This window comes from Pollachius pollachius (genome assembly GCF_949987615.1).
Source record: "Pollachius pollachius genome assembly, chromosome: 3".
Classification (NCBI taxonomy): domain Eukaryota; kingdom Metazoa; phylum Chordata; class Actinopteri; order Gadiformes; family Gadidae; genus Pollachius; species Pollachius pollachius.
Window position 1 is genome coordinate 8,444,650 of NC_136936.1, and position 25,578 is coordinate 8,470,227.

The 25,578-nt window shown below is 46.2% G+C and overlaps 1 protein-coding gene across 1 annotated transcript in view; it reads left to right on the forward strand.

Moving 5' to 3' along the window:
• plekhg2 (pleckstrin homology domain containing, family G (with RhoGef domain) member 2) overlaps nucleotides 1-25,578 on the forward strand; it is a 38,129-nt gene that overhangs the window by 9,046 nt on the left and 3,505 nt on the right. The window contains exons 3-20 of the mRNA XM_079732960.1: nucleotides 4,283-4,701; nucleotides 5,276-5,379; nucleotides 9,959-10,025; nucleotides 10,745-10,791; nucleotides 11,012-11,162; nucleotides 11,887-12,018; nucleotides 12,222-12,404; nucleotides 12,838-12,930; nucleotides 13,660-13,746; nucleotides 14,232-14,265; nucleotides 15,207-15,299; nucleotides 17,867-17,944; nucleotides 18,592-18,627; nucleotides 19,268-19,278; nucleotides 19,559-19,651; nucleotides 21,316-21,438; nucleotides 21,613-23,812; nucleotides 25,146-25,560. Of these exons, the coding sequence (XP_079589086.1) occupies nucleotides 4,283-4,701; nucleotides 5,276-5,379; nucleotides 9,959-10,025; nucleotides 10,745-10,791; nucleotides 11,012-11,162; nucleotides 11,887-12,018; nucleotides 12,222-12,404; nucleotides 12,838-12,930; nucleotides 13,660-13,746; nucleotides 14,232-14,265; nucleotides 15,207-15,299; nucleotides 17,867-17,944; nucleotides 18,592-18,627; nucleotides 19,268-19,278; nucleotides 19,559-19,651; nucleotides 21,316-21,438; nucleotides 21,613-23,812; nucleotides 25,146-25,560 (4,366 nt within the window). The remainder of the gene's footprint in view (nucleotides 1-4,282; nucleotides 4,702-5,275; nucleotides 5,380-9,958; nucleotides 10,026-10,744; nucleotides 10,792-11,011; nucleotides 11,163-11,886; nucleotides 12,019-12,221; nucleotides 12,405-12,837; nucleotides 12,931-13,659; nucleotides 13,747-14,231; nucleotides 14,266-15,206; nucleotides 15,300-17,866; nucleotides 17,945-18,591; nucleotides 18,628-19,267; nucleotides 19,279-19,558; nucleotides 19,652-21,315; nucleotides 21,439-21,612; nucleotides 23,813-25,145; nucleotides 25,561-25,578) is intronic.

Consider the following 25,578-nt stretch of genomic DNA (forward strand, 5'->3'; position numbering starts at 1 on the left):
AGTTAGATACCGGTGCCCAAGTCAACATAATCCCAGCTCAAAGATTTCACAAACTGTTTAGCAAGGCAGACATGAAGCCCACAACCCGCCGCCTCACAGGATATGGTGGTGAGCCACTTGATGTAAAAGGGACATGCAACCTAAGCTGTATATACAAAGGAACTGCTATGACACTGGAGTTCTACATAGTCACCACCAAAGCTCCACCTGTATTAGGACTGAGAGCATGTATTGATATGGACCTCATTAAACTAGTTTTGTCTGTAAATGCAACTCAAACAGAAGGCTGTGATGTGAGGGAGGAATTTGCAGATGTGTTCCAGGGCGTTGGACAGTTCCCAGGTGAATGCAGCATACGCCTGGACCCCACAGCCACACCCGTCGTGTGCCCACCACGGAGAATCCCGTTCACCCTCCGCAGCCGCCTGAAGGACGAGCTCGATGAGATGGAAGGGGCCGAAATCATCGCGAAAGTGACTGAGCCTACAGACTGGGTGAATGCACTGGTGGTAGTAGAGAAGCCACATACAGGTAAACTGAGAGTATGCCTAGATCCCCGCGAGCTAAACAAAGCTATAAAAAGACCTCACTACCCACTCCCCACTCTGGAGGATGTCACCCCAAGACTGGCAGGCGCACAGTTTTTCAGCGTCATGGACGCAAGGTCAGGCTATTGGGCCATTAAACTAACCAAGGATTCATCCATGCTTACGACGTTCAACACTGTGTTCGGCCGATACAGGTTCCTCCGCCTTCCTTTCGGCATCGTATCAGCCCAGGATGAGTTTCAGAGAAAAATAGACGAGACGTATGAGGGCCTGAAAGGCGTCGCTGCAATAGTTGACGATATCCTGGTCTACGGGCGAACCAGAGAGGAACACGACGCTAACCTGCGGGCCATGCTGGAGAGGACCAGAGAGAGAGGTGTACGGCTCCACCCCGAGAAGAGCAGGATCTGCGTCTCAGAGGTCAAATACTTTGGACACAGGCTCACACGAGAAGGTATCAAGCCAGACCCTGACAAGGTGAAAGCTGTAAAAGAGATGGAGCCACCCCAGAACAAAGCCGAACTGGAGACCATTATGGGGATGGTGAACTACCTGGCTCGATTTGCCCCAAGTCTGTCTGAAATAAACGCACCCCTCCGCCAGCTACTGAAGCAAAGCATCGAATTTGTGTGGGATGAAACACACAACTCCTCCTTCCAGCAAATGAAGGACCTCATCACACGGGAGCCAGGACCTGTGCTCACCTACTTTGACCCAAGCAAGGAGCTGAGGCTCCAGGTCGACGCGTCTAAAAGTGGTTTGGGGGCTGTGCTCCTGCAAGAAGAAAAGCCCGTCGCCTACGCTTCAAAATCACTCACAGCCACAGAAGAAAACTATGCTCAAATTGAGAAGGAACTGTTCGCTGTTCTCTTTGGATGTAAGCGTTTTCACCAGTATGTCTACGGGCGCCAGGTTGTCGTCGAGTCCGATCACAAGCCATTGGAATCAATTATGAGAAAGCCCCTCGCAGCGGCCCCACCACGCTTACAACGGATGATCCTGCAGCTGCAGAAGTATGACATCACCATCATCCACCGCCCAGGTAAACGCATCCCTGTCGCAGACACACTCTCCAGGAAGTCATTAGCCTGCAACGACCACACTCTGAGTGAGGGCATGGATACGCAAGTCCACACGGTTATCAGCAACCTCCCTGTGAGCGACAGAAAGCTTACAGACATCAGAACAGCCACTGAACAGGATCCTCAGCTCACCATGCTGAAAGAGTCTGTACTGTCTGGGTGGCCTGAAACCAGGAAGAAATGCTCACCCACCACTGCCGAATACTGGACCCACAGGGATGAAATATCAGAGATGGACGGAATCCTATTCAAAGGGGAAAAGATCATAGTCCCACACTCTCTCCGAGCATGCTTACAGCAATACACACTCCGCACCTAGGCATGGAAAAGAGCAAACTACGAGCGAGAGACATCCTTTTCTGGCCAGGAATGGGGAGAGAAATAGAGGCCATGGTGGAAAAGTGCACCATCTGCCTGCAACACAGGAAGTCAAACCCAAAAGAGCCAATGCTATCTCATGAAATCCCCGACAGACCATGGCAGGTCATTGCAACTGACCTGTTTGCATGGAATGGAGAAGACTATGTTGTATCGGTGGATTACTACAGCAGGTACTTCGAGATCGAGAGGCTGTATTCCACTACTTCATCAGCGGTAATCCGAAAACTGAAAGCCATGTTCTCCCGTAATGGCATCCCCGAGAAGGTGATCTCGGATAATGGCCCACAATACAGCTCACAGGACTTTAAGAACTTTGCAAACACATGGGATTTCAAACACACAACGACAAGCCCGCACTACCCCCAAAGCAATGGGCTCGCAGAAAAAACTGTCCAGACAGCCAAGATTATACTGGACAAGGCACGGGCAGAAAAGAAGGACCCGTACCTCAGCCTACTGGAATACCGGAACACTCCAGTGGACGGTTTCAAATCACCGGCCCAGCTGCTCAACAGCCGCAGGCTGAGATCCATCCTTCCTACCACAGCAGCGCAACTACAACCCCAGGTCATCAGCCCAACCGCCGCCAGAAGGAGGCGGGAACACATGCAACACCAGCAACGCCGGTACTACAAGCGGAGCGCCAGGCCGCTGTCAACTCTGCGGGCTGGGGACAATATACGTTACCGGCAGGATAATGGACTGTGGAGACCTGCAACCATCATGCAACCGGCACATACTGACAGATCGTACCACATCAGCACTAGTGAGGGTCAGACCTACCGCCGCAACCGCCGCCACCTCCTACCGACCAAGGAACCTACACCAGAACACACCGCTGAAGTGAGTGACAGGTCTGATACTCCTGCGCCAGAACACACAGCTGTAATGAATGGCAGGCCAGACACTCCGGTGTCTGAGAACCTACCTACGGACACCACTAACACTGGGGGCCTTGCCAGTGATGGGCCAGCGCCATATGCCCACACTAGGTCTGGGCGTCTGGTGAAGCCGAGACAAGTGATGGACCTGTGATATTAAAGTGTAGCGTTTAATAAAAAAAAAAAAAAAAAGGAAACATGTATGTAAAGTGAACACTGAAGTTACCTGTTGATAACCTACCTTTTACTTATAGGATATGTCTGAAAAGCTTACTTATCTGTTATTACCTCTGGTATTTGTTATAGAGCCACTGTTATGCGTGTTAGTTATGTTCATTGTTTATTACAAAACAATAACCTTGATAACCTACCTTTTACTTATAGGATATGTCTGAAAAGCAGTTATTACAGTTACTGGACTTACCTGTTATTACCTCTGGTATTTGTTTATGAGCCACTGTTAGGCGTGTTAGTTATGCTCATTGTTTATTACAAAAGAAGGGAGATGTAATATCCTACAGATAGATGGGTTACTGTGATTGGTCAGATGACACCTCATTTGCATATGTGAAGGGTGAGGCGCGAGATGTATCGTTTGTGTGTCACAAGGAAATGGACGCTCGAATAAAGTACCCGTCATGTTAAATCGGTCCCGTCATTTAACAGCTACAACATAAAAATATTACAGAACCTTTATGACAAAAAAGTAAAACACAATTACGCAGTTCCAAACCTTCGATTGTTTAAATATCTTGCAAACGTGAATGATACAAAGTAGAGCATCGCACCCTCGAATCTTGTAGTGTGGCCAGTCTTCCGCCCGATTTCCTGGCTCTGTGATCGTATAGTGTGACCTTCCGTGAGTAAGCGCAGTAAAATGCTGTGTGCACTGACTACGATAGCCGTAATGCTGCAAGCGGTGTGGCTTTATCGTAGTCGTAGTGAAACATTTTATTATTATTATTAAATTGTTTTTATTGGTTTTTCATACTGAAACATTTTGACAGAGCGCCGTTTACAACCAGTATGGATCAACCAATTAACCAATTGATCCATATATAAGACGCTCCGGATTATAAGGCACACTGTCGTTTTTTGAGAAAATTACCGGCTTTTAAGTGCGCCTTATAGTGCGGAAAATACGGTATTTGATTTATGTTGTTCATCTAGAAGTGCTGTTTATTGTTTATCTTATTTGTCAAATAGTATTGTTTATTGAAAGTCTATTTATCTAGTATTGCTTCTTGTTTATGTTGTTTATCTATAAGAATTGTAAATTGTTTATCGTACTGACCTATTGTTTGTTGTTTATCTAGTAGTTTTGTTTATTGTTGATTGCCATTTGAAGTAAGCACCTGTTGTTTGTTTGTTTGTGTGTTTGTTTACTCAGCAGCCAGACGCCCCTCCTCAGCCTCAGCGCTGGGCGGAGTGGTGGGTGGGATGATGTCATCGTCCTCGTGTACGTCCGTCAACACGGTGTGTTCGGACAGCGATCGGCCCGCCTCCCTCACCTTGTCCTCCTCCTCCTCCTCCTCCTCCCTGCCCTACGGCACTGTGGCCACCGACAGCTGCTCCTCCTCCTCCTCCTGCTCCTCCTCCTCCACACCGAAGAGGAAGGGCTCCGACATCAGCCTGGATCTCACACCTCTGGCTGCTTCCCCTGTACCAATAGCCCCGCCCCCAGTGACCATAGCCACGCCCCCTGTGCCCCTAGCCCCGCCCCTTCTGTTGACACGACTGCAGAGGGTGGTGTTAGAGATCGTAGAGACGGAGCAGGCCTACGTCAGAGACTTGAAGAGCATCGTAGAGGTGGGGTTGGGAGGGCAGTGTGTGTGGTGGGATTGTGTGTGTGTGTGTGCGTGTGTGGTGTGTGTGTGTGTGGTGGGAGTGTGTGTGTGTGTGTGTGTGTATTTGTGTGTGTGGTGGGAGTATGTATGTGTTGTTGGCGGTTTCCTTTCTAGCCAGATCTGAATGTCTTTGTGCCAACTAACCTGCAGATTGTGTCATCTTAACTTGTGTCTGAGTGTCTGAATGTGCTTTTGTGTGTGTGTTTGTTTGTGCATTTCTGTATTCCTGTGAGTGTGTGTGTTTGTGTGTGTTTGTGTGTGTGTGTGTGGGGGGGGGGGGGGTTATGGGTGTGTACCATTGTGTGTGCCATTGTGTGTGTATGTTCTGGGCGGTTTCCTTTCTGTCCAAGCGTGAATGCCTTTGAGCCAACACAAACACACATGAAGACACACACACACATTTACACTCACCAGAACGCACATAGAACATGGGGTAAGTGTTTTAGGTCAGTCAAAACGTATCACATGTTTATGAAACTATGTCCTGGTGACAATGAAATCTTCTCTCTCCCTCTTTGTCTGTTTCTCTGGTCCAGGACTATCTGGGCTGTATTGTGGACTGGGGATCCGCCCTGCCTCTGAAGGCGGAGCAGGTCAGCGCCCTGTTCTGCAACATAGAAGACATCTTGGAGTTCAACAGGCCAGTCAACACCCTCATCATTAATATATTATTATTATGATTAAAATGATTATTATCATTAATATCAGTATCATTAGGGGGGCAAGGCAAGTGCAAGGCACCCTATTGTAATTATAATAATAATAATTATTATTATTATAATTATAATGATAGAATAATCATAATTTTTTTATTATTATTATCATTATCGTTATCATCAAATTATATTTTCATTATCGTCATCATTATCATTGTTATCATTATATTTAACATGGATCCACATCGTTCCACTTATTCCAAATCTGATCAGAAAGTCAAAATTAACCAAGAATGTATTATTTACTCGCTTTATTCAAACCAAACCAAATGTCGTTCTGTTGTGGAAAACCTTTCCCATCCAGGATTCAAACCCCTCCCACACAGGCAGCTTCATATCACTGTCTTTAAGATGTTTAATGAATCAAATAGAGCTTGGAACTTTAATGAAAGGACCACCAGGTTTTTGGGTCTAGCTGTTAGCTCCAGGCTAACTGTTAGCTCCAGAACTAGCTGTTAGCTCCTCCAATCCAGCTGTTGTAGCTGCTGTGTCTGAGAGGAAGAGGGATAAAGAGAGAGAGAGAGAGAGAGAGAGAGAGAGACAGAGATACAGCGAGAGAGTGCTAGACAGAGACAGAGACAGAGACAGAGAGAGAGAGAGAGAGAGAGAGAGAAAGAGAGCGAGAGAGAGAGAGAGAGAGACAGAGATACAGAGAGAGAGTGCTAGACAGACAGAGAGAGAGAGAGAGCGAGAGAGAGAGAGAGAGAGAGAGAGAGAGAGGTCAGCTTTTTGGTGGTCCTGAGGGAGGCGTTAAAGATGAAAAGTATTTGCGTTTTTATAAACACAAACACACACACACACACACACACACACACACACACACACACACACACACACACACACACACACATAGTGTGTTCATTTCACTTCATTCCACTCTGGCTTCCTGCCTCCGGTTCTCATGGGAAATATTCGGTGTGTGTGTGGGGGGGGGGGTAGTCTCTCTCTCCCTCTCTGTCTCTCTCGCTTTGTGTCTCTATGTCTTTCTCACTCTCTGTCTCTCTATCTCTGACGTGTCATTCTCCATCTCTGTAAACGTATGACAGAACACGTCACTACAAGTGGTCCCTTAAAGAGCCAGTGAACCTAAAATCGTTTCCCTTTGTTTTCAAGGTGGAAATTTGTCTTACCGTAAGAAAATATACGGTATTTGGAATACACAATTTCCAACCACATAGTAATGTATGCCTTTTGACTTCAGTATAGCAGGAGATTACTTCACTGTATCAGGAGGTGACTTCACTGTAGCAGGAGGTGACTTCACTGTAGCAGGAGGTGACCTCAGTGTAGCAGGAGGTGACCTCAGTGTAGCAGGAGGTGACTCCAGTGTAGCAGGAGGTGACCTCAGTGTAGCAGGAGGTGACCTCAGTGTAGCAGGAGGTGACTCCAGTGTAGCAGGAGGTGACCTCACTGTAGCAGGAGGTGACCTCAATGTAGCAGGAGGTGACCTCAGTGTAGCAGGAGGTGACCTCAGTGTAGCAGGAGGTGACTCCAGTGTAGCAGGAGGTGACCTCACTGTAGCAGGAGGTGACCTCACTGTAGCAGGAGGTGACCTCAGTGTAGCAGGAGGTGACCTCAGTGTAGCAGGAAGTGACCTCAGTGTGTAGCAGAAGATGACCTCACTGTGTAACAGGAAGTGACCTCAGTATAGCAGGAGGTGACCTCAGTGTAGCAGGAGGTGACTCCAGTCTAGCAGGAGGTGACCACAGTGTAGCAGGAGGTGACCTCACTGTAGCAGGAAGTGACCTCAGTGTATCAGGAGGTGACCTCAGTGTAGCAGGAAGTGACCTCAGTGTAGCAGGAGGTGACCTCAGTGTAAAGCAGGAAGTGACCTCAGTGTAGCAGGAGGTGACCTCAGTGTAGCAGGAAGTGACCTCAGTGTATCAGGAGGTGACCTCAGTGTAGCAGGAAGTGACCTCAGTGTATCAGGAGGTGACCTCAGTGTAGCAGGAGGTGACCTCAGTGTAGCAGGAAGTGACCTCAGTGTGTAGCAGAAGATGACCTCACTGTGTAACAGGAAGTGACCTCAGTATAGCAGGAGGTGACCTCAGTGTAGCAGGAAGTGACCTCAGTGTGTAGAAGAAGATGACCTCACTGTGTAGCAGGAAGTGACCTCAGTGTAACAGGAGGTGACTCCAGTGTAGCAGGAGGTGACCACAGTGTAGCAGGAGGTGACCTCACTGTAGCAGGAAGTGACCTCAGTGTATCAGGAGGTGACCTCAGTGTAGCAGGAAGTGACCTCAGTGTAGCAGGAGGTGACCTCAGTGTAAAGCAGGAAGTGACCTCAGTGTAGCAGGAGGTGACCTCACTGTAGCAGGAATTGACCTCAGTGTATCAGGAGGTGACCTCAGTGTAGCAGGAAGTGACCTCAGTGTGTAGCAGAAGATGACCTCACTGTGTAGCAGGAATTGATCTCAGTATAGCAGGAGGTGACCTCAGTGTAGCAGGAGGTGACCTCAGTGTAACAGGAGGTGACCTCAGTGTAGCAGGAGGTGACCTCAGTGTAGCAGGAGGTGACCTCACTGTAGCAGGAAGTGACCTCAGTGTAGCAGGAGGTGACCTCAGTGTAACAGGAGGTGACCTCAGTGTAAAGCAGGAGGTGACCTCAGTGTATCAGGAGGTGACCTCAGTGTAACAGGAGGTGACCTCAGTGTAAAGCAGGAGGTGACCTCAGTGTAGCAGGAGGTGACCTCAGTGTAGCAGGAGGTGACCTCAGTGTAGCAGGAGGTGACCTCAGTTTAGCAGGAGGTGACTTCACTGTAGCAGGAAGTGACCTCAGTGTAACAGGAGGTGACCTTAGTGTAAAGCAGGAGGTGACTCCAGTGTAACAGGAGGTGACTTCAGTGTTTAGAAGGAGGTGACCTCAGTTTGTGGCAGGGGACCACAATGTGTATCTCCATTTTGAATGGTATGGTTTGTTCTTCATGTTTTCCTTGTTTCATGTTTCTTTTTCGTCATTCCCTTTCTCTCTCTATAATCCTTTTTAAGGGCTTTATTGGCAGGAAAAAGACATTCCTTCGTATTGCCAAAGCAAAACATTAACAAGGACATAAATAACACAATAATAAAGCTAATGGTACAAGAGACAAGGCTCTTACTCTCAATACTTACAGCTTTATAAATATATAACAATACAGTGATGATACAACAGCACACCTTGAAAACAGTTCTAGAACATGAAGAATAGTAGTTCTGAGGTGTTTCCCTGGTTATTGTTATATGGTGCTTCCCTGGGCGTCCCTGAGGTTAAGACAGCAGAGGGCCTTTCTTGCTGCCAACAACCAGCATTTTAATTCTTCCTCGATGGATATACGTCATTTTTTCACTGTCTGACTGGGAATTAAATTGTGGTTATTGTTAGGTAACTTCTGGATGGAAATATTTTCATATGTCTTCGTACATTGTATAGTGCAGCAGGAAGTGGGTTTCCTTTGAATGTGCAATCTTTTTTTTCTTTTTTACAAAATTCCATTTGAGTGAATTCAATTGGATGTTTCTTCCAGGATAACAATTTTATTTGTTTGGACTCCAGATTTCACCCCCATATAAGGCAATGGGTCCTAAACTAAGATCTTCAGCTGGATTTGGATCTTTTATCTCAATTTTAATGTTTCTTTTTATTGCATAGAAGGCTCTTCTTGCTTTATCTCTGAGGTGGTTTTCAGCCGTTATTAAGTTACCAGGGGAACTTATATTTAGCCCCAAGTATGTGTAATTATTTGTGTGTTGTAATTTGGCAGAGGTCTTACATAACCTTTTTAGTTCGTCCAGATGTTGCTGAAGTCCTTTTTGGGTAGGACCAGGACATCTGCATATAATGGGCATTTAACCTGCGTGCCGTATAGATTGTTTGTGGATAGTCCAACACTTAACCTCTAGCCAGAAAAGAGATCAGGAAGCTTTAAGAAAGTAATACAAAAGCACAGGTATTCTTGTTGTAATTTCCACAACAATTGATACCGGCAGCTGTAGAGTGTTTTGGCCAATTTGTCGATATAGATGTTAAAAGGTGTAGGGGAGAGATGGAAACCCTGATTAACAGCATGTTACTCAAGGTAGAAATGTGTTTGTTCGTTCAACGTACAATTTGCACTGCTCATTGGTTGTCTGCTTGATTGATTAATATGTCATATGAATCAATATATATCGTATGTTTTCCCCTTTCCCCGTCATGCCAAATTGTGTCTAAGGCTTTCATGAAATCTAAAAATCATGCAAATATTTTTTCTTTACTTTATGTGTAAGATGTTAACATGTTATCTGTTGTGGTAGTTAGGGAGATAAGGTAGATAATTGTTCTAGTAGTTCTGCTTCTGTTATAAAGGTGTAAATGGGATTCTGGTCATCTCAGAATGTTTCTTCCAGGATTTGTATCTTTATCTTTTGTTCTGAGTTAGGTTTAACTTCACTGTATGTATGTTCTAAGTGATTGGTACAAATATCCCTATTTAGTTTTTCAAACCTTTCTGTTGGTCTGACCTGTCAAACCCTCTAACCCAACAGTGATCTCCTGGAGGACTTGGAGAACAGTCCCCATGCTGCAGCCATCGCTGAGTGTTTCCTAGAGCGGGTCAGTGAGTTTGGTTGTGTATGTGTGCAAGTGTGTGTGTGTGTGTGTGCATGTATGTGGACTTTTGTAGTATTGTATGTGTCGATATGTGTGTGTGTGTGGTTGTGTGTGTGTGTGTTTGGGTGAGAGGGGGTGCGTGACTAACCTTGGATTTTTTTATGATATGCATTATTATATATTATACATCTCATATATATTGTATGAATTATTAGAATATAGATAATATATTTTATATTATACGTATTATTAGATCAATAATATATCTAGTTTATAAAACATATGTAATTATATTATATGCAATATATTGTTATATGTATATTATAATAATATTATTAATATGATATATATATGATATGTATTTTAATAAATATATATGTGTATATATATAATATTATATTAAAAATATATCTTGTATATATTAGCTAATGTTTCATACACTGTCTCTACTATCACTTCTAGCTCCATCTAATCAAGAGGTATATGTGTGTGTGTGTGTGTGTGTGTGTGTGTGGGTGTGTGTGTGTATGTGTGTGTGTGTGTGTGTGTGTTTTGTGTATGTACGTGTGTGTGTGCGTACGTGTCTTAGTGTGGGTTTGAGAGAGCTTTTGAAATTCTTTCCCATGTTTGTTATCCATTTCTCTTCTCCCTCCTGCTGAGACAACCATTCTTGAGATATTCTGTGAACATATTTTTCTCACTCGCTCTCTCTCTTTTTTTAGAGTGAATCGTTTAACATCTACACCTTGTACTGTATGAACTATCCCAAGTAAGTCACACACACACACACACACACACACACACACAGACACACATCAACACACAAACAGACGCACAGACACACAGACACAGAACACACACACACACACACACACACACACACACACACACACACACACACACACACACACACACACACACACACACACACACACACACAGGGCATGGCAGTGGGTTGTTAAGCCCCATTCAACACTCTCCCTCCCCAGCTCGGTGGCGGTACTGAGGGAGTGTATGCAGGATGAGCGTCTCCTCGTCTTCTTCCAGGAGAGACAAGCCACCCTGAACCACTCGTTGCCGTTAGAGACCTACCTGCTCAAACCTGTCCAGAGGATCCTCAAATACCACCTGTTACTACAGGTAAACATTCCTGTTACTACAGGTAAACATTCCTGTTACTACAGGTAAACATTCCTGTTACTACCTGTTACTACAGGTAAATATTCCTGTTAGTACCTGAAAATACAGGTAAACACACTTGTGACTAACTGATACTACAGGTAAACACACCTGTTACTACCTGATACTACAGGTAAATACACCTGTTACTACCTGGTACTTCCGATAAACACACCTGTTACTACCTGATACTACAGGTAAACACACCTGTTACTACCTGATTCTTCGGATAAACACACCTGTTACTACCTGATACTACAGGTAAACACACCTGTTACTACCTGATTCTTCGGATAAACACACCTGTTACTACCTGATACTACAGGTAAACACACCTGTTACTACCTGATTCTTCGGATAAACACACCTGTTACTACCTGATACTACAGGTAAACACACCTGTTACTACCTGATACTACAGGTAAGCACACCTGTTACTACCTGATACTACAGGTAAACACACCTGTTACTACCTGATACTACAAGTAAGCACACCTGTAACTACCTGATAGTACAGGTAAACAAACCTGTTACTATCAGATACTACAGGAAAACACTTCTGTTAGTACCTGATACTACAGGTAAATATTCCTGTTAGTTCCTGAAAATACAGCTAAACACACCTGTTACTGCCTGATACTACAAGTAAACTCATCGGTTGCAACTTATATTATATATATTAAAGGAGCTGTCTAAACACTGGGACCAAGGCGCCCAAGGCATTGAGGTTGTGGAAGACGCCATTGTTGCCATGACAGCAGTGGCGTGGTACATCAATGACATGAAGAGAAGGCAAGAACACGCTATCAGACTGCAGGTACACACACACACAAACACACACACACACACTTACACAAACACTAAACACTACATACATACAAACATACACACACATACACTGTACACTATACTCTTAGCCACAAACACACACACAGGCACACACACACACACACACGCACACACACACACACACACACACACACACACACCGTGACTGACGTTGTGTTGTGCCCTTCCCAGGAGGTCCAGGGTCTACTAGTGAACTGGGTGGGTCCTGAGCTGGGGGGCTTCGGGGAGCTGGTCCTGGAGGGCTGCTTCAGGGTGCTGAGGATGAGGAAGGAGAGAGCCTTCTTCCTCTTCAACAACATGCTGCTCATCACCAAGAAGAGGATGGACCGCTTCATCTACAGCACGCACATCTTCGTAAGGACCTATAATACACTATTACCACACCTATTACCTGTTAATCACTGTTGATAACAGGTTAATACGTCCTCATCTACAGCACGCACATCTTCGTAATGACCATAAATACACTATTACTACAAATATGACTATTGTTGTAACCTGTTTATAAACTGTTGTTAACATTTCATGAACATGTAAAGTATACCTTCATCTACTATTAATCTATAAACTGTTAAACTGAATTTATGATTTATCGACCCTCAATAATATGTCAATAAACCGTCAGTATATCGCTCTCCTTCTCTCCCTCTGTCACTTTACCCATCCATATGTCTCTCTCTCTCTCTCTCTCTCTCTCTCTGCCTGCCTTCCTGTCCATCTGCCTGTCTGTCTGTTTGTCTGTCTGCCTCTCTGTCTCTCTCTCTGTTTGTCTGTCTGCTTCTCTCAGTGCTGTAACCTGTTGTTGGTGGAACATCTAAAGGATCCGCTGACTTTCAAAGTTTCAGACCAAACGATCCCTAAAGAACAACATACTGTACAGGTAATTAGAATATTCTGTCACAATAATGGTGTGTGTTCCTGAATCCTCGAATGCCAGACTTCCGAGTCGAAAGTCGAAGATCTCCCAGCTTTCTTGCGGCATGTCTCGAAGGCACGCCCCCTTTTTGACTTCATCTCTCAAGACAAAAAGGGGAGAGTAGACCGAGAGCAGTGATGACGCTCTCAACAAAATGGCTGCGCCCATGAAGAGATTTTTTCTTTTTGTATTTGTACCACGTAGGTCATTTTAATGTTGAACCGTACCGTGACTCCACCGTACAGTATCGTACCGTGACTCCACCGTACAGTAACTAAACGTGTTTCCACAGTACAGTAACTAACCGTGTTTCCACCGTACAGTAACTAACCGTGACTCCAACGTACAGTATCGTACCGTGACTCTACCGTACAGTAACTAACCGTGACTCCATCATACAGTATGGTACTGAACCGTGACTCCACCATACAGTATCGTACCGAACCATATCGTACTGAACCCTGACCCCACCACACCTATTCATCCCAACAGTGAGTTTTGTTAACCGTTTCAACCCGGACATACAGACTGTATATGACATACATACTGTATATATGTCATCTACCCGTAAAGATTTGTGCAGCCTGTACCAAGGGTTAGAAGGTTACAGCATACATGTACCGTTGCAGCCCATATGGACTGAGAATTTATATTCATATACATATTCAAAGACAAGGTGTGTTGTTCCCTAAGACAAGGAACCTTGAGGAGAAGAGACTGTGGATCCACTACCTGAAAAGACTTATCATGGAGAATCATCCTACCTCCCTCCCTCACAAGGTAGGACCTCCTTCCTTCTCTCTCCCTCCTCCTCCCACCCCCCTCCCTCACAAGGTAAGACCTACCTCCTCCTCTCTCCCTCCTCCTCCAACGCCCCTCCCTCACAAGGAAGGACCCAGGAGTGGAAGAAAAGGGGGGAGGGGAGAAGGAGGAAGGAGGAAAGTAAAGTTGGATGAATATTTAAAAGGTGTGAGTGTGATTAGTCGTTACAAGCTGTTTTGAAAACACACCTGGTGGCATGTCATGGAACCTTTAAAGGGTTGGTCTCTACATTAAATGTTAGATATTTAGTAATTATATTTTGAATCTAACAGAAGTAGGGGTTGTTGTTGACATCATATAATAATTAGTCTTTCATTGATATTATAAGAAAGGATATTAGGGTAATGCTGCCCTCTGCTGGTAGGAACTAAAAGTGTTGACCGTAGCTTCATAATCTTTCATGGTCTCCTCATTGGTTCATCTGTCAATAACTGTTGTTTCAGGCAAGGCAGGTCCTGGGAGACAACTTCTGTCAATGTAAGCCTTTAAATACACACACACACACACACACACACACACACACACACACACACACACACACACACACACACACACACACACACACACACACATTTTGGGCGAACGTGAACTGAACGTACTGTATTACTGCCTGATGAACGTTACCGTGAACTCGTTCATTCTGGTGTCTGTGAACGGCACCCTCACTTGGTTTAACTTCGTTCAATATGGGGGTTTTTTGTTTATCAACACGGTGGATGCGCGCGCAGATCGCCGTGTTGTTTGACCGGTTGCCATGGTAATCTCCGTGAACTTAATTCAAAATTTTGAATTATGAACGTTTAACTGAACTAATTAATTTTAAAATTTGTGAACTGAACTTTGAACTAGTTCACGTAGAAAGTGAACTTTCCCAACACTGCACACACACACACACACACACAGACACACACACACACACACACACACACACACACACACACACACACACACACACACACACACACACACAACCCACACACACACACCCGTGCAAAATCGGTACAGTTTAAGTGTATTTCCGGCGCAAATTGAACCCAGGGTCTTTGTTTTGGCATGAAAACCCATCAAATAAGCCCTCCAGATACATTTTTCATTGAAAATCGAGTATTATAGTTTGCCCGGCGCAATGTTTGGCGTCCATGTTATTGGCTTGGGGCATTGAGTTCTGCTTCCAAATTGGCATTTTTGAACCACTAATATTGTTAAAAATAGCACCAAAACTCTGCAATAGTATGGCTAGGGTCCCTACACATAAAACGAAGCACAAACTACTTAGTTTGCAAACCCGGAGTTTATTTACAAAGATAATATTGTATACAACTTTATAAAAGAAAACTCTTAATTTTATTTTAATCGTTGATTAAGTTAATATATTAATAATATTGTACATATCTTTATTTAATGTCTTTACATTTCAGCTCCTCATTTTGACCAGGACACACTGAAGAAGAGTCCTGCCACTCCGCGATTGGATAATTCCCGAGGACATCATCGAGGCAGGCGCCAATCAGGTTGGTGGGTTGAGCTTGTCACCTGTTGGGGAGGACCTACCCACCAGGTTACAACCCCCCCCGCCCCCCCAAAAAATGTCTTCCTTGAAATCTTCAATGGCTTAAACTTTCACCTTAATCTCTTTACCAGAGCTACAAGTCCAACAAGTTAAGTCTACTTTTTATTTAATAAATTGAGGAAGGGATTTAATCATACAGCTGTTGAAGCTCCCGGGCACCACCCTGTATGCGGGATTGGACATGTTCTCTCAAGTTTAAAGATAACACATAAACCATTTTCCCACATACAGTGGGGCAAAAAAGTATTTTGTCAGCCTCCAAATGTGCAAGTTCTCCCACTTAAAAAGATGAGAGAGGCCTGTAATTTTCATCATAGGTATACCTCAGCTATGAGAGACAAAATGAAAAAAAAAAATCTAGAAAATCACATTGTCTGATTTTTAAAGAATTTATTTGCAAATTATGGTGGAAAATAAGTATTTGGTCAATAACCAAAGGTCATCTCAATACTTTGTTACATGCCCTTTGTTGGCAATGACAGAGGTCAAACGTTTTCTGTAAGTCTTTACAAGGTTTTCACACACTGCTGCTGGTATTTTGGCCCATTCCTCCATGCAGATCTCCTCTAGAGCAGTGATGTTTTTGGGCCACACGGACTTTCAACTCCCTCCAAAGATTTTCTATGGGGTTGAGATCTGGAGACTGGCTAGGCCACTCCAGGACCTTGAAATGCTTCTTACGAAGCCAGTCCTTCGTTGCCCGGGCGGTGTGTTTGGGGTCATTGTCATGCTGAAAGACCCAGCCACGTTTCATCTTCAGTGCCCTTGCTGATGGAAGGAGGTTTTCACTCAAAATCTCACGATACATGGCCCCATTCATTCTTTCCGTCATACGGATCAGACGTCCTGGTCCCTTGGCAGAAAAACAGCCCCAAAGCATGATGTTTCCACCCCCATGCTTCACTGTAGGTATGGTGTTCTTTGGATGCAACTCAGCATTCTTTCTCCTCCAAACACGACGAGTTGAGTTTTTACCAAAAAGTTCTATTTTGGTTTCATCTGACCATATGACATTCTCCCAATCCTCTTCTGGATCATCCAAATGCTCTCTAGCAAACTTCAAACGGGCCCGGGCATACACTGGCTTTAGCAGGGGCACACGTCTGGCACTGCAGGATTTGAGTCCCTGGCGGCGTAGTGTGTTAGTGATGGTAGCCTTTGTTACTTTGGTCCCAGCTCTCTGGAGGTCATTCACTAGGTCCCCCCGTGTGGTTCTGGGATTTTTGTTCACCGTTCTTGTGATCATTTTGACCCCACAGGGTGAGATCTTGCGTGGAGCCCCAGATCGAGGGAGATTATCAGTGGTCTTGTATGTATTCCATTTCCTAATAATTGCTTCCACAGTTGATTTCTTCACACCAAGCTGCTTACCTATTGCAGATTCAGACTTCCCAGCCTGGTGCAGGTCTACAATTGTGTTTCTGGTGTCCTTTGACAGCTCTTTGGTCTTGGTCATAGTGGAGTTTGGAGTGTGACTGTTTGAGGTTGTGGACAGGCGTCTTTTATACTGATAAGGAGTTCAAACAGGTGCCATTAATACAGGTAACAAGTGGAGGACAGAGGAGCCTCTTAAAGAAGAAGTTACAGGTCTGTGACAGCCAGAAATCTTGCTGGTTTGTAGGTGACCAAATACTTATTTTCCACCATAATTTGCAAATAAATTCTTAAAAAATGTGATTTTCTGGATTTTTTTTTTTCATTTTGTCTCTCATAGCTGAGGTTTACCAATGATGAAAATTACAGGCCTCTCTCGTCTTTTTAAGTGGGAGAACTTGCACAATTGGTGGCTGACTAAATACTTTTTTGCCCCACTGTATACCACAGAAAAACATGTAGACCAAAATAAACATGACCTGGACAATATACAGTGATGAAAAATCAACTTTTTTTTTTCAGTGCTATGAAGACTGAGGGGACAAAACGTATTTAAAAATGGGCTTTTCTCCAGTCTAGAACCCTATATCTGCGGCCAGATGGGAGTAATATGAAGAATTAATTGAAGGGGTGTTCAGGGCTGCTGACTATTATACGTGCTAGGCATGCTATAGCAAGTTCATTTGCTTCTCACAGTCTGGTGATGGTGAGATTGATCATCTTGGATGCTATGTGTGGGATTTGGAGGAGTCTGGTTTTGCTGGTGACAGTCAGCAGGGTGAAGAAGCAGGGGTACAGTACATTAGGATGGGTTGGATGATGCTTTTATAGAGGAGTAAGAGGAGGTGGGGGGCCACAGACAGTGATTTCAGTTTGCGTATGACATAAAGCATTTGATGTGCACGTTTGTGTGTGGTAATGACATGTTTGTTGAAGTTGAGTTTGTTATCTATGGTGAGCCCTAGGTATTTGAAACTGTTGACTAGTTCGTCTTGTTGTCCTCTGATGAATGTGCGATGTGAGTGTAGTAATATGTGTGTGCGTATCAATGTGTGTATGGGTACAGTAATGTGTTTGTATGTTTATGTAGAAATGTGTGTGTATAGTAATGTCTGTTTGTGTGTGTGTCTGCAGACCCCCCAGCAGTGACCTTCCCATGTGGGACGAGAACGAGCCTCCGTCAACCCTTTAACTACACACGCAGACAATCAGGTATACACAAACAGACAGGAATACAGACAGACAGGCAGACAGACAGACATATAGATAGAAAGGCAGATTGATTGACAGTCATAGAGGTAAAGACAGAATGACAGGTAAATAGACAGACAGACAGGTAGAAAGACAAACAGGTAAGCTGACAGACAGACAGAAAGGTAGACAGGACAACAAACTCACAGGTAGACAAGACAGTCAGGCAGATTTGACATACAGACAGGTAGAAAGACAGACAGGAAGACAGCCAGACAGACCGACAGATAGGAAAATAGACATGATGACAGACAGAATGGTAGACAGACAAACAGTTAGACAGACAGACAGGATTACAGACAGACAGGTAAACAGACAGGATCTACCCAAAGGTAACTGTACAACTCATCAAATGAAAATAAATGTTGTCGGAAGGGAAGCGTAATCATGGTTCAGATAATGCATACATGTTTGTCTTTCGGCTCAGATAATAAATACCTGTCTGTCTTTCAGCTCGGATAATGAATACCTGTCTGACTTTCAGCTCAGATAATGAATACCTGTCTGACTTTCAGCTCAGATAATGAATACCTGTCTGACTTTCAGCTCAGATAATGAATACCTGTCTGTCTTTAAGCTCAGATAATGAATACTTGTCTATCTTTCAGTACCAACCAACCACATAGAGGCTGTCTGCACTTCAGGTGAGAGGAGTGTGTATGTGTGTGCGTGTGTGTGTGTGTGTGTTTGTGCGTGCGTGTTTGTGTATCATTTTCATGTTATTCTATTGTGAGGAATCACCAAGACAAAATACTGCAATATATTAACAACGAATTCCTGTAAGCAATAAACAATACTATATACAATACTATAAAACAATAATATATGTGTGCTATTCTTAGTGTGTTCACAAAGAGAACACGTGTGTGTGTGTGTGTGTGTGTGTGTGCGTGTCAAGGCAAGTTAAACGTGTATGTGTGGGAAATGTGGAAAATTTTCCCAAGTGGAAAATGTGTGCACAAGTAGAATCTGTATGTGCGAAAGAATGAGAACAAGACTATGCACAAGTAGTATGCGTTTGAAATTGCTTGACGTGTGAGTCATGCAGGTTTTGTGTTTGTGAAACTTCTTAAATAACTTGATCTGGCATTAATATTTTTTTATTAACCTGGTTAACCTCTCTGCCTCTCTCCCTCTCTCTCTCTCTGTATCTCTCTCTCCCTGTGTGTGTATGTGTGTGTCTCTCTCTCTGTGTGTGTCTCTCTCTCTCTCTCTTGCTCTTGCTCTCACTTGCTCTCTCTCTCACTCTCCTTTTCTCACTGTGTCTCTCATTGTTTCTCTCAGGAGTGTGGAAGGTAAGAGGAAAAGGAGATGAAGGAGGAAGGCATACTATCCATCACCGTTACACAATGCTGATCCATCTAGATAACACCACCCTAACTTCACCCTTAGAACACCACCCTAATGTCACCATTACACAACTCAACTTGCCAACACTGCCTTAACACCACCCTAAAACAAACACAAAACCCCTCTAGCATCATCCTAACACCACCCTAACCCCCCGTAACACCACTCTCTCTACAGTTGTCAATCTCACCCTGTGTGTGTGTGTGTGTGTGTGCCCGTGTGTAGCCTATGGACAACAGGGGGGATGTGGGTGGTTTAGCGAGTCCCTGGTCCTCCTCAGTGAACCCCCTACCCCCACCAGGACCTCCGCCCACCCAGGTGAATTACACTCCTGAGCGACCCGTCTCTGTACTGTCTAACCCCTGCCTGTTCCTTCATCGCCTGCCTATGTACTGTCTAAGGCTTAGACAGTACTGAGTCAGGTCATTGTGAGCAGGAAGGGGTTAGACAGTAAGCCCTATACCTGCTCCTTAATGAACTGTCTGTGTGCCTTCTCACCCCTACCTTCTCCTTTATTACCTTTTTCTGTACTGTCTAGTGCCTACCTGCTCCTCAATGACCTGTCTTTGTACTGTCTAACCCAGGGGTGTCAAACTCATTTTGGTTCAGGGGCCACATACAGCCCATCTGATCTCAAGTGGGCCGGACCAGTAAAATAATGGCAAAATAACCTACGTCAACTCCAAATCATTAGCTTTGTTTTTCAGTACTATGCTTTATCATTCGGTCTACATTTGTAGCCTACATAATCACGGATCGCAAGGATCTATATTAGCACAACACATTTATTCACAGATAGGCCAATGGAATTGAAATAAAATGCATTTCACATTCATTAACAACTGGTTTATTTTTATAGAGTTCAGTGAATACATTTTTACATCTGAACACCTGAACCAACTCACCACACTAAACAAACTCATGTGGGAGCTATGAAGAAAGCTATCATACTGCCTTGAAAATGTTAATGTGCACATATAAATAAAATAAACAAACATAAAAGTTATAGCAGTGCATGAGCTATGAGATTAGGCTACATCAGATCAAACTGTTTTGTAGGCTACTGAAGCTGAGAATGATATGCTGCACAATATTCATTGTCTTTTAACATGAAACCTGAGTAAACTTATAAGATCTGTATTCATCAGAGTGCAAACATTTCTGAAAGAGCATCACAAGAATTAGGCACAGGCCTACTTGCTGATTAACTTTTATTTTATTTTTTTCTCACTGCAGTCTATTTGGCTGGCTCCTGAAACTTGGCATCTTTTAGCCTTTACGAGTGCATCAATATCAGGTGTCAAATCCTGAGTAGCAGCACATTTCACAATGTCATTCAAGTGTGTGTTTGTTAACCTTGAGCGGTGCTTTGTTTTATTTAGGTTCATTACAGAGAACACCTGTTCACAAAGATAGGTAGTCCCAAACATGGATAAAACCTTTGCAGCCAGGGATGTTAATTTGGGGTACCCTGGCAAGAGATATTGATAAAATGTGCCCAAGCCCACCGACGCAAATTTCTCCTTCATATTGGTATCACACTGCAAGTCAATTATCTCGAGTTGGATGTCAGCTGTCATGTCAGAAGGCTTATTCCTTCTCTAGTTCACTGAAGACTTAAAACCTCTGCTTGATCTCCTGAAGCAATCCTGTTATCTTGTCTTTGTATTGATCCATATCAGCATTACGTCTGGTCACACGCACAGCGGTTAGACATGGGAAATGGGCGGTGTCACCGCTAGATAGCTGCGTCTCCCAGAGTGACAGTTTTAACTTGAATGCGCGTATGCTGTCATTATACTGAGATACTGTTAGGATTATTCAGGTGCTGTGTAATATCTCGGAAATTTATGCTATACAAGTCGCGGCCCTGATCAAATCACCTGCTCCTTCATGACCTGTCTTTGTACTGTCTAACCCCTACCTGCTCCTGCATGACCCGTCTTGGTACTGTCTAACCCCTACCTGCTCCTTAATGTCAGGAGGAGGAGGAGGAGGAGGAGGAGGAGGTTCTCGCCCCCCTGTGTGCCAGCCCCTCCCTCTCCATCACTGAGGAAATCCTGCAGTTGATGAACAAGAGCCTCCTGGCTTCATCTCTACCCACGGTACTTTAGCACTTCTGTAGTACTACTAATACTACTATAGTATGACTTATACTACTGTACTACTGATACTACTAATGTAGATGAACCAGAGCCTAACTAGTACTACAGCTGTAGTAGTAGTGGTACTACCACTATTTCTAAATACACTGAGAATGTCCTTGTGTTTGTGTCCAGGAGTCCACCAGATCTGACCACAGCTTTACCAGCCCACTGGCCCCTGCAGTACCCCCCTCCAGCCCAGGGGCCCCTACAGTACCCCCCTCCAGCCCAGGGGCCCCTACAGTACCCCCCTCCAGCCCAGGGGCCCCTGCAGTACCCCCCTCTAGCCCAGGGGCCCCTACAGTACCCCCCTCCAGCCTAGGGGCCCCTGCAGTACCCCCCTCCAGCCTAGGGGCCCCTGCAGTACCCCCCTCCAGCCCTCGGGCCCCTACAGTACCCCCCTCCAGCCTAGGGGCCCCTACAGTACCCCCCTCCAGCCCTCCGGCCCCTACAGTACCCCCCTCCAGCCTAGGGGCCCCTACAGTACCCCCCTCCAGTAAACTGGCCCCTACAGTACCCCCCTCCAGTAAACTGGCCCCTACAGTACCCCCCTCCAGTAAACTGGCCCCTACAGTACCCCCCTCCAGCCCACTGGCCCCTACAGTACCCCCCTCCAGCCCACTGGCCCCTACAGTACCCCCCTCCAGCCAAGCCTGGGGGGAGCCCGGGCCCTGGCACCATATGGAGGACCAGGGGGTGGATACCAAGGGTTTGGAGCAAATGGCACCCTACAATCAGAGTGAGGTGATGGGGCTTGGGTGTTGGGAGGAGAGAGTGGAGGAGTTGCAAGTAGAAGAGATACATAAAGGGGAAGAAAGCGAAGTTCTTCCCCTCTCCTCCCCCCTCCTCCCTTCGCCCTCTCCTCCTCCCCTCCCCTTGTATGCTCCCCTCTCTATGGAGGAGAACACAGAGGCTCTGCCTACTGCTCCTTCTGACCCTGCCTCTACTCAGCACCACAACAGGAGCGAGCACAGCATCATCGCCAAGATCCGGAGTTACTACCAAGCTGCCGAGGAGGAGGAGGTGGAGGTGGAGGTCAAGAAGGTGGAGGAGGAGGAGGAGAGCGGAGAGGAGCCCCTGATCTCCGCCGGTCTGCTGAGGAATTCCTCTGAAGCCACAAGAACAGATAGAGAGGTAGATAGAGGTGATGCGTCTATCTCTCCTCTCCTCTCATTGGCTGGACAGGAAAACGGACTGGCCAACGAGCCAATCAGCTCTACAGAAGGACAAGCCAGCCTGAGCCCATCATCATGCTGGACCAATGAGAACACGGCCTACCAACTTGCTTTCCCAGAGCTTCGGTGGGCTAGCGTCTCTGGACCACATCATGGAGCGATTAAACCAAGCCCCGTCGACCAGGACCCAAGCCCCGCCTCTCAGGACCACAATGACCCAAGTCCCACCTACCAGGACCCAAGCCCCACCAACCAGGACCCTAGCCCAACCCACCAGGACCCCAGCCCAGCCGACAAGGACCAACATCACCCAAGTCCCGCCCACCAGGACCCCAGCCCCGCCCACCAGGACCCCAGCCCCGCCCACCAGGACCCTAGCCCCGCCCACCGGGACCCCAGCCCCGCCCACCAGGACCCTAGCCCCGCCCAGCAGGACCAACATGACCCCAGTCCCACCAACCAGGACCCCAGCCCCGCCCACCAGGACTGCAGCCCAGCCCACCAGGACCCTAGCCCCGCCCACCAGGAACCCAGCCCCGCCCACCAGGACCCTTGCCACGCCAACCAAGATTCCTCTGGGAACCAGCACAGGAAGGCCAGAACACAGAGAGAACTGGACCAGGAAACCCGCATGCAGGCCCTTCTTCCCAGCAAGACCAGGGTGGGGGACTGGTCTGCTCCCAGCAGGAGGGCCTTGTTGGACGTGTCTGGGTCGGGTGTAGCAGGCATCCGGCTGTTTGAGATGGGGCCCCTCGCTGACCCAGCATTGATGAAGAACTCAGAGCGAATTCTGAACAAGGTCCAAACGCTGGCACGCATGTATAGCTCAAGCGCCGGGACCATGAAGCTTCCTCTGCACCAAAAGCAGAACGCCAGGAAGACCAGGACGCCCCCAGACACGCAAACCAGGGGCCTGAAGGACCAGGGGAAGCACATCCAGTCCCAGCGCTCCAGCCAGAATCCTACTGACACTAACAGACCCAATAAAGTCAAAACACACACACAGTCCACACTCACCAGGGCTCAAAACCCAAATACGACCAGGAGCCTTGTTCAGACCCAGGCAGGTCCCCCGGCCCCCTGGTTGGAGGATGGAGGGATGGAGGAAGAGCAAGAGATGGAAGACAAGTGCATGAGGAGGAGAGGGAGCAGGACCAGTGGTAGGTTCACGGTATTCTCCCTTTTGAGGAATTATGGAAAGAAAGTAAGAGAGTTTTATGTAAATAATTCCTAATGTCAAAAAGTTCACCATCCATTTACCATAGTCTGTACCGTGGTCTGTCCCATAGTCTGTCCCATGGTCTGTACCGTGGTCTGTCCCATAGTCTGTCCCATGGTCTGTACCGTGGTCTATACCGTGGTCTGTCTCATAGTCTGTACCGTGGTCTGTACCATAGTCTGTACCATAGTCTGTACCATGGTCTGTTCCATGGTCTGTACCATAGTCTGTACCATGGTCTGTACCATGGTCTGTACCATAGTCTGTACCATAGTCTGTAGTATAGTCTGTACCATAGTCTGTACCATAGTCTGTAGCATAGTCTGTACCATAGTCTGTACCATAGTCTGTACCATAGTCTGTACCGTGGTCTATACCGTGGTCTGTCTCATAGTCTGTACCATAGTCTGTACCCTGGTCTATACCGTGGTCTGTCTTATAGTCTGTACCGTGGTCTGTCTCATAGTCTGTACCATGGTCTGTCTCATAGTCTGTACCATGGTCTGTACCGTGGTCTATACCGTGGTCTGTCTCATAGTCTGTACCGTGGTCTGTACCATAGTCTGTACCATAGTCTGTACCATGGTCTGTTCCATGGTCTGTACCATAGTCTGTACCATGGTCTGTACCATGGTCTGTACCATAGTCTGTACCATAGTCTGTACCATAGTCTGTAGCATAGTCTGTACCATAGTCTGTACCATAGTCTGTACCGTGGTCTATACCGTGGTCTGTCTCATAGTCTGTACCGTGGTCTGTCTCATAGTCTGTACCATGGTCTGTCTCATAGTCTGTACCATGGTCTGTACCGTGGTCTATACCGTGGTCTGTCTCATAGTCTGTACCGTGGTCTGTACCATAGTCTGTACCATAGTCTGTACCATGGTCTGTTCCATGGTCTGTACCATAGTCTGTACCATGGTCTGTACCATGGTCTGTACCATAGTCTGTACCATAGTCTGTACCATAGTCTGTACCATAGTCTGTACCGTGGTCTGTCTCATAGTCTGTACCGTGGTCTGTCTCATAGTCTGTACCATGGTCTGTCTCATAGTCTGTACCATGGTCTCTACCATAGTCTGTACCATGGTCTGTACCGTGGTCTATACCGTGGTCTGTCTCATAGTCTGTACCATGGTCTGTCCCAAGGTCTCTCCCATGGTCTGTCCCGTAATCTGTAGCATAGTCTGTACCATGTTCTGCACCATGGTCTCTCCAATGTGCCATGTGCCATGATCTGTACCAGTGTGATGTGTCCGGTGTGTCGTCCCCAGATCCCCAGGAGGCTCCAGTGGTGTTGGGTCCGGTCTCGGTCAGACCCTCCTTGGCCCTCTGTAGGCCCCGTGACTTCATCTCCGCCCTGAGCTCCAGTGTCGCCTCCGCAACCTCCAGCCTTCCTAGAGCAGGCCTCCCATCTCCTGGGGGGGAGGGCTCCAGGGAGTCCCAGGAGAGAGCCTACCACCCTGGCTCTAGTCTCACTACCCTGCGGGATCACCAGGCTGACCTCCCCCAGGAAAGGCCATCTGGTCAGGGCCGTGTCTCCCGCTTCAGCCCGCTGGCCTCCCCCTCACCCAACGTACCCACTGACGGGGCCTCTAGACGGGGGTCCGGCTCCACCAACAACCCCCTGGTCTCCGGGATGTCTGAGGCCTGGCCCCAAGCCTTCAATGGAGGCCAGCTGAGAGAGAGGTGACACACATACTGGGG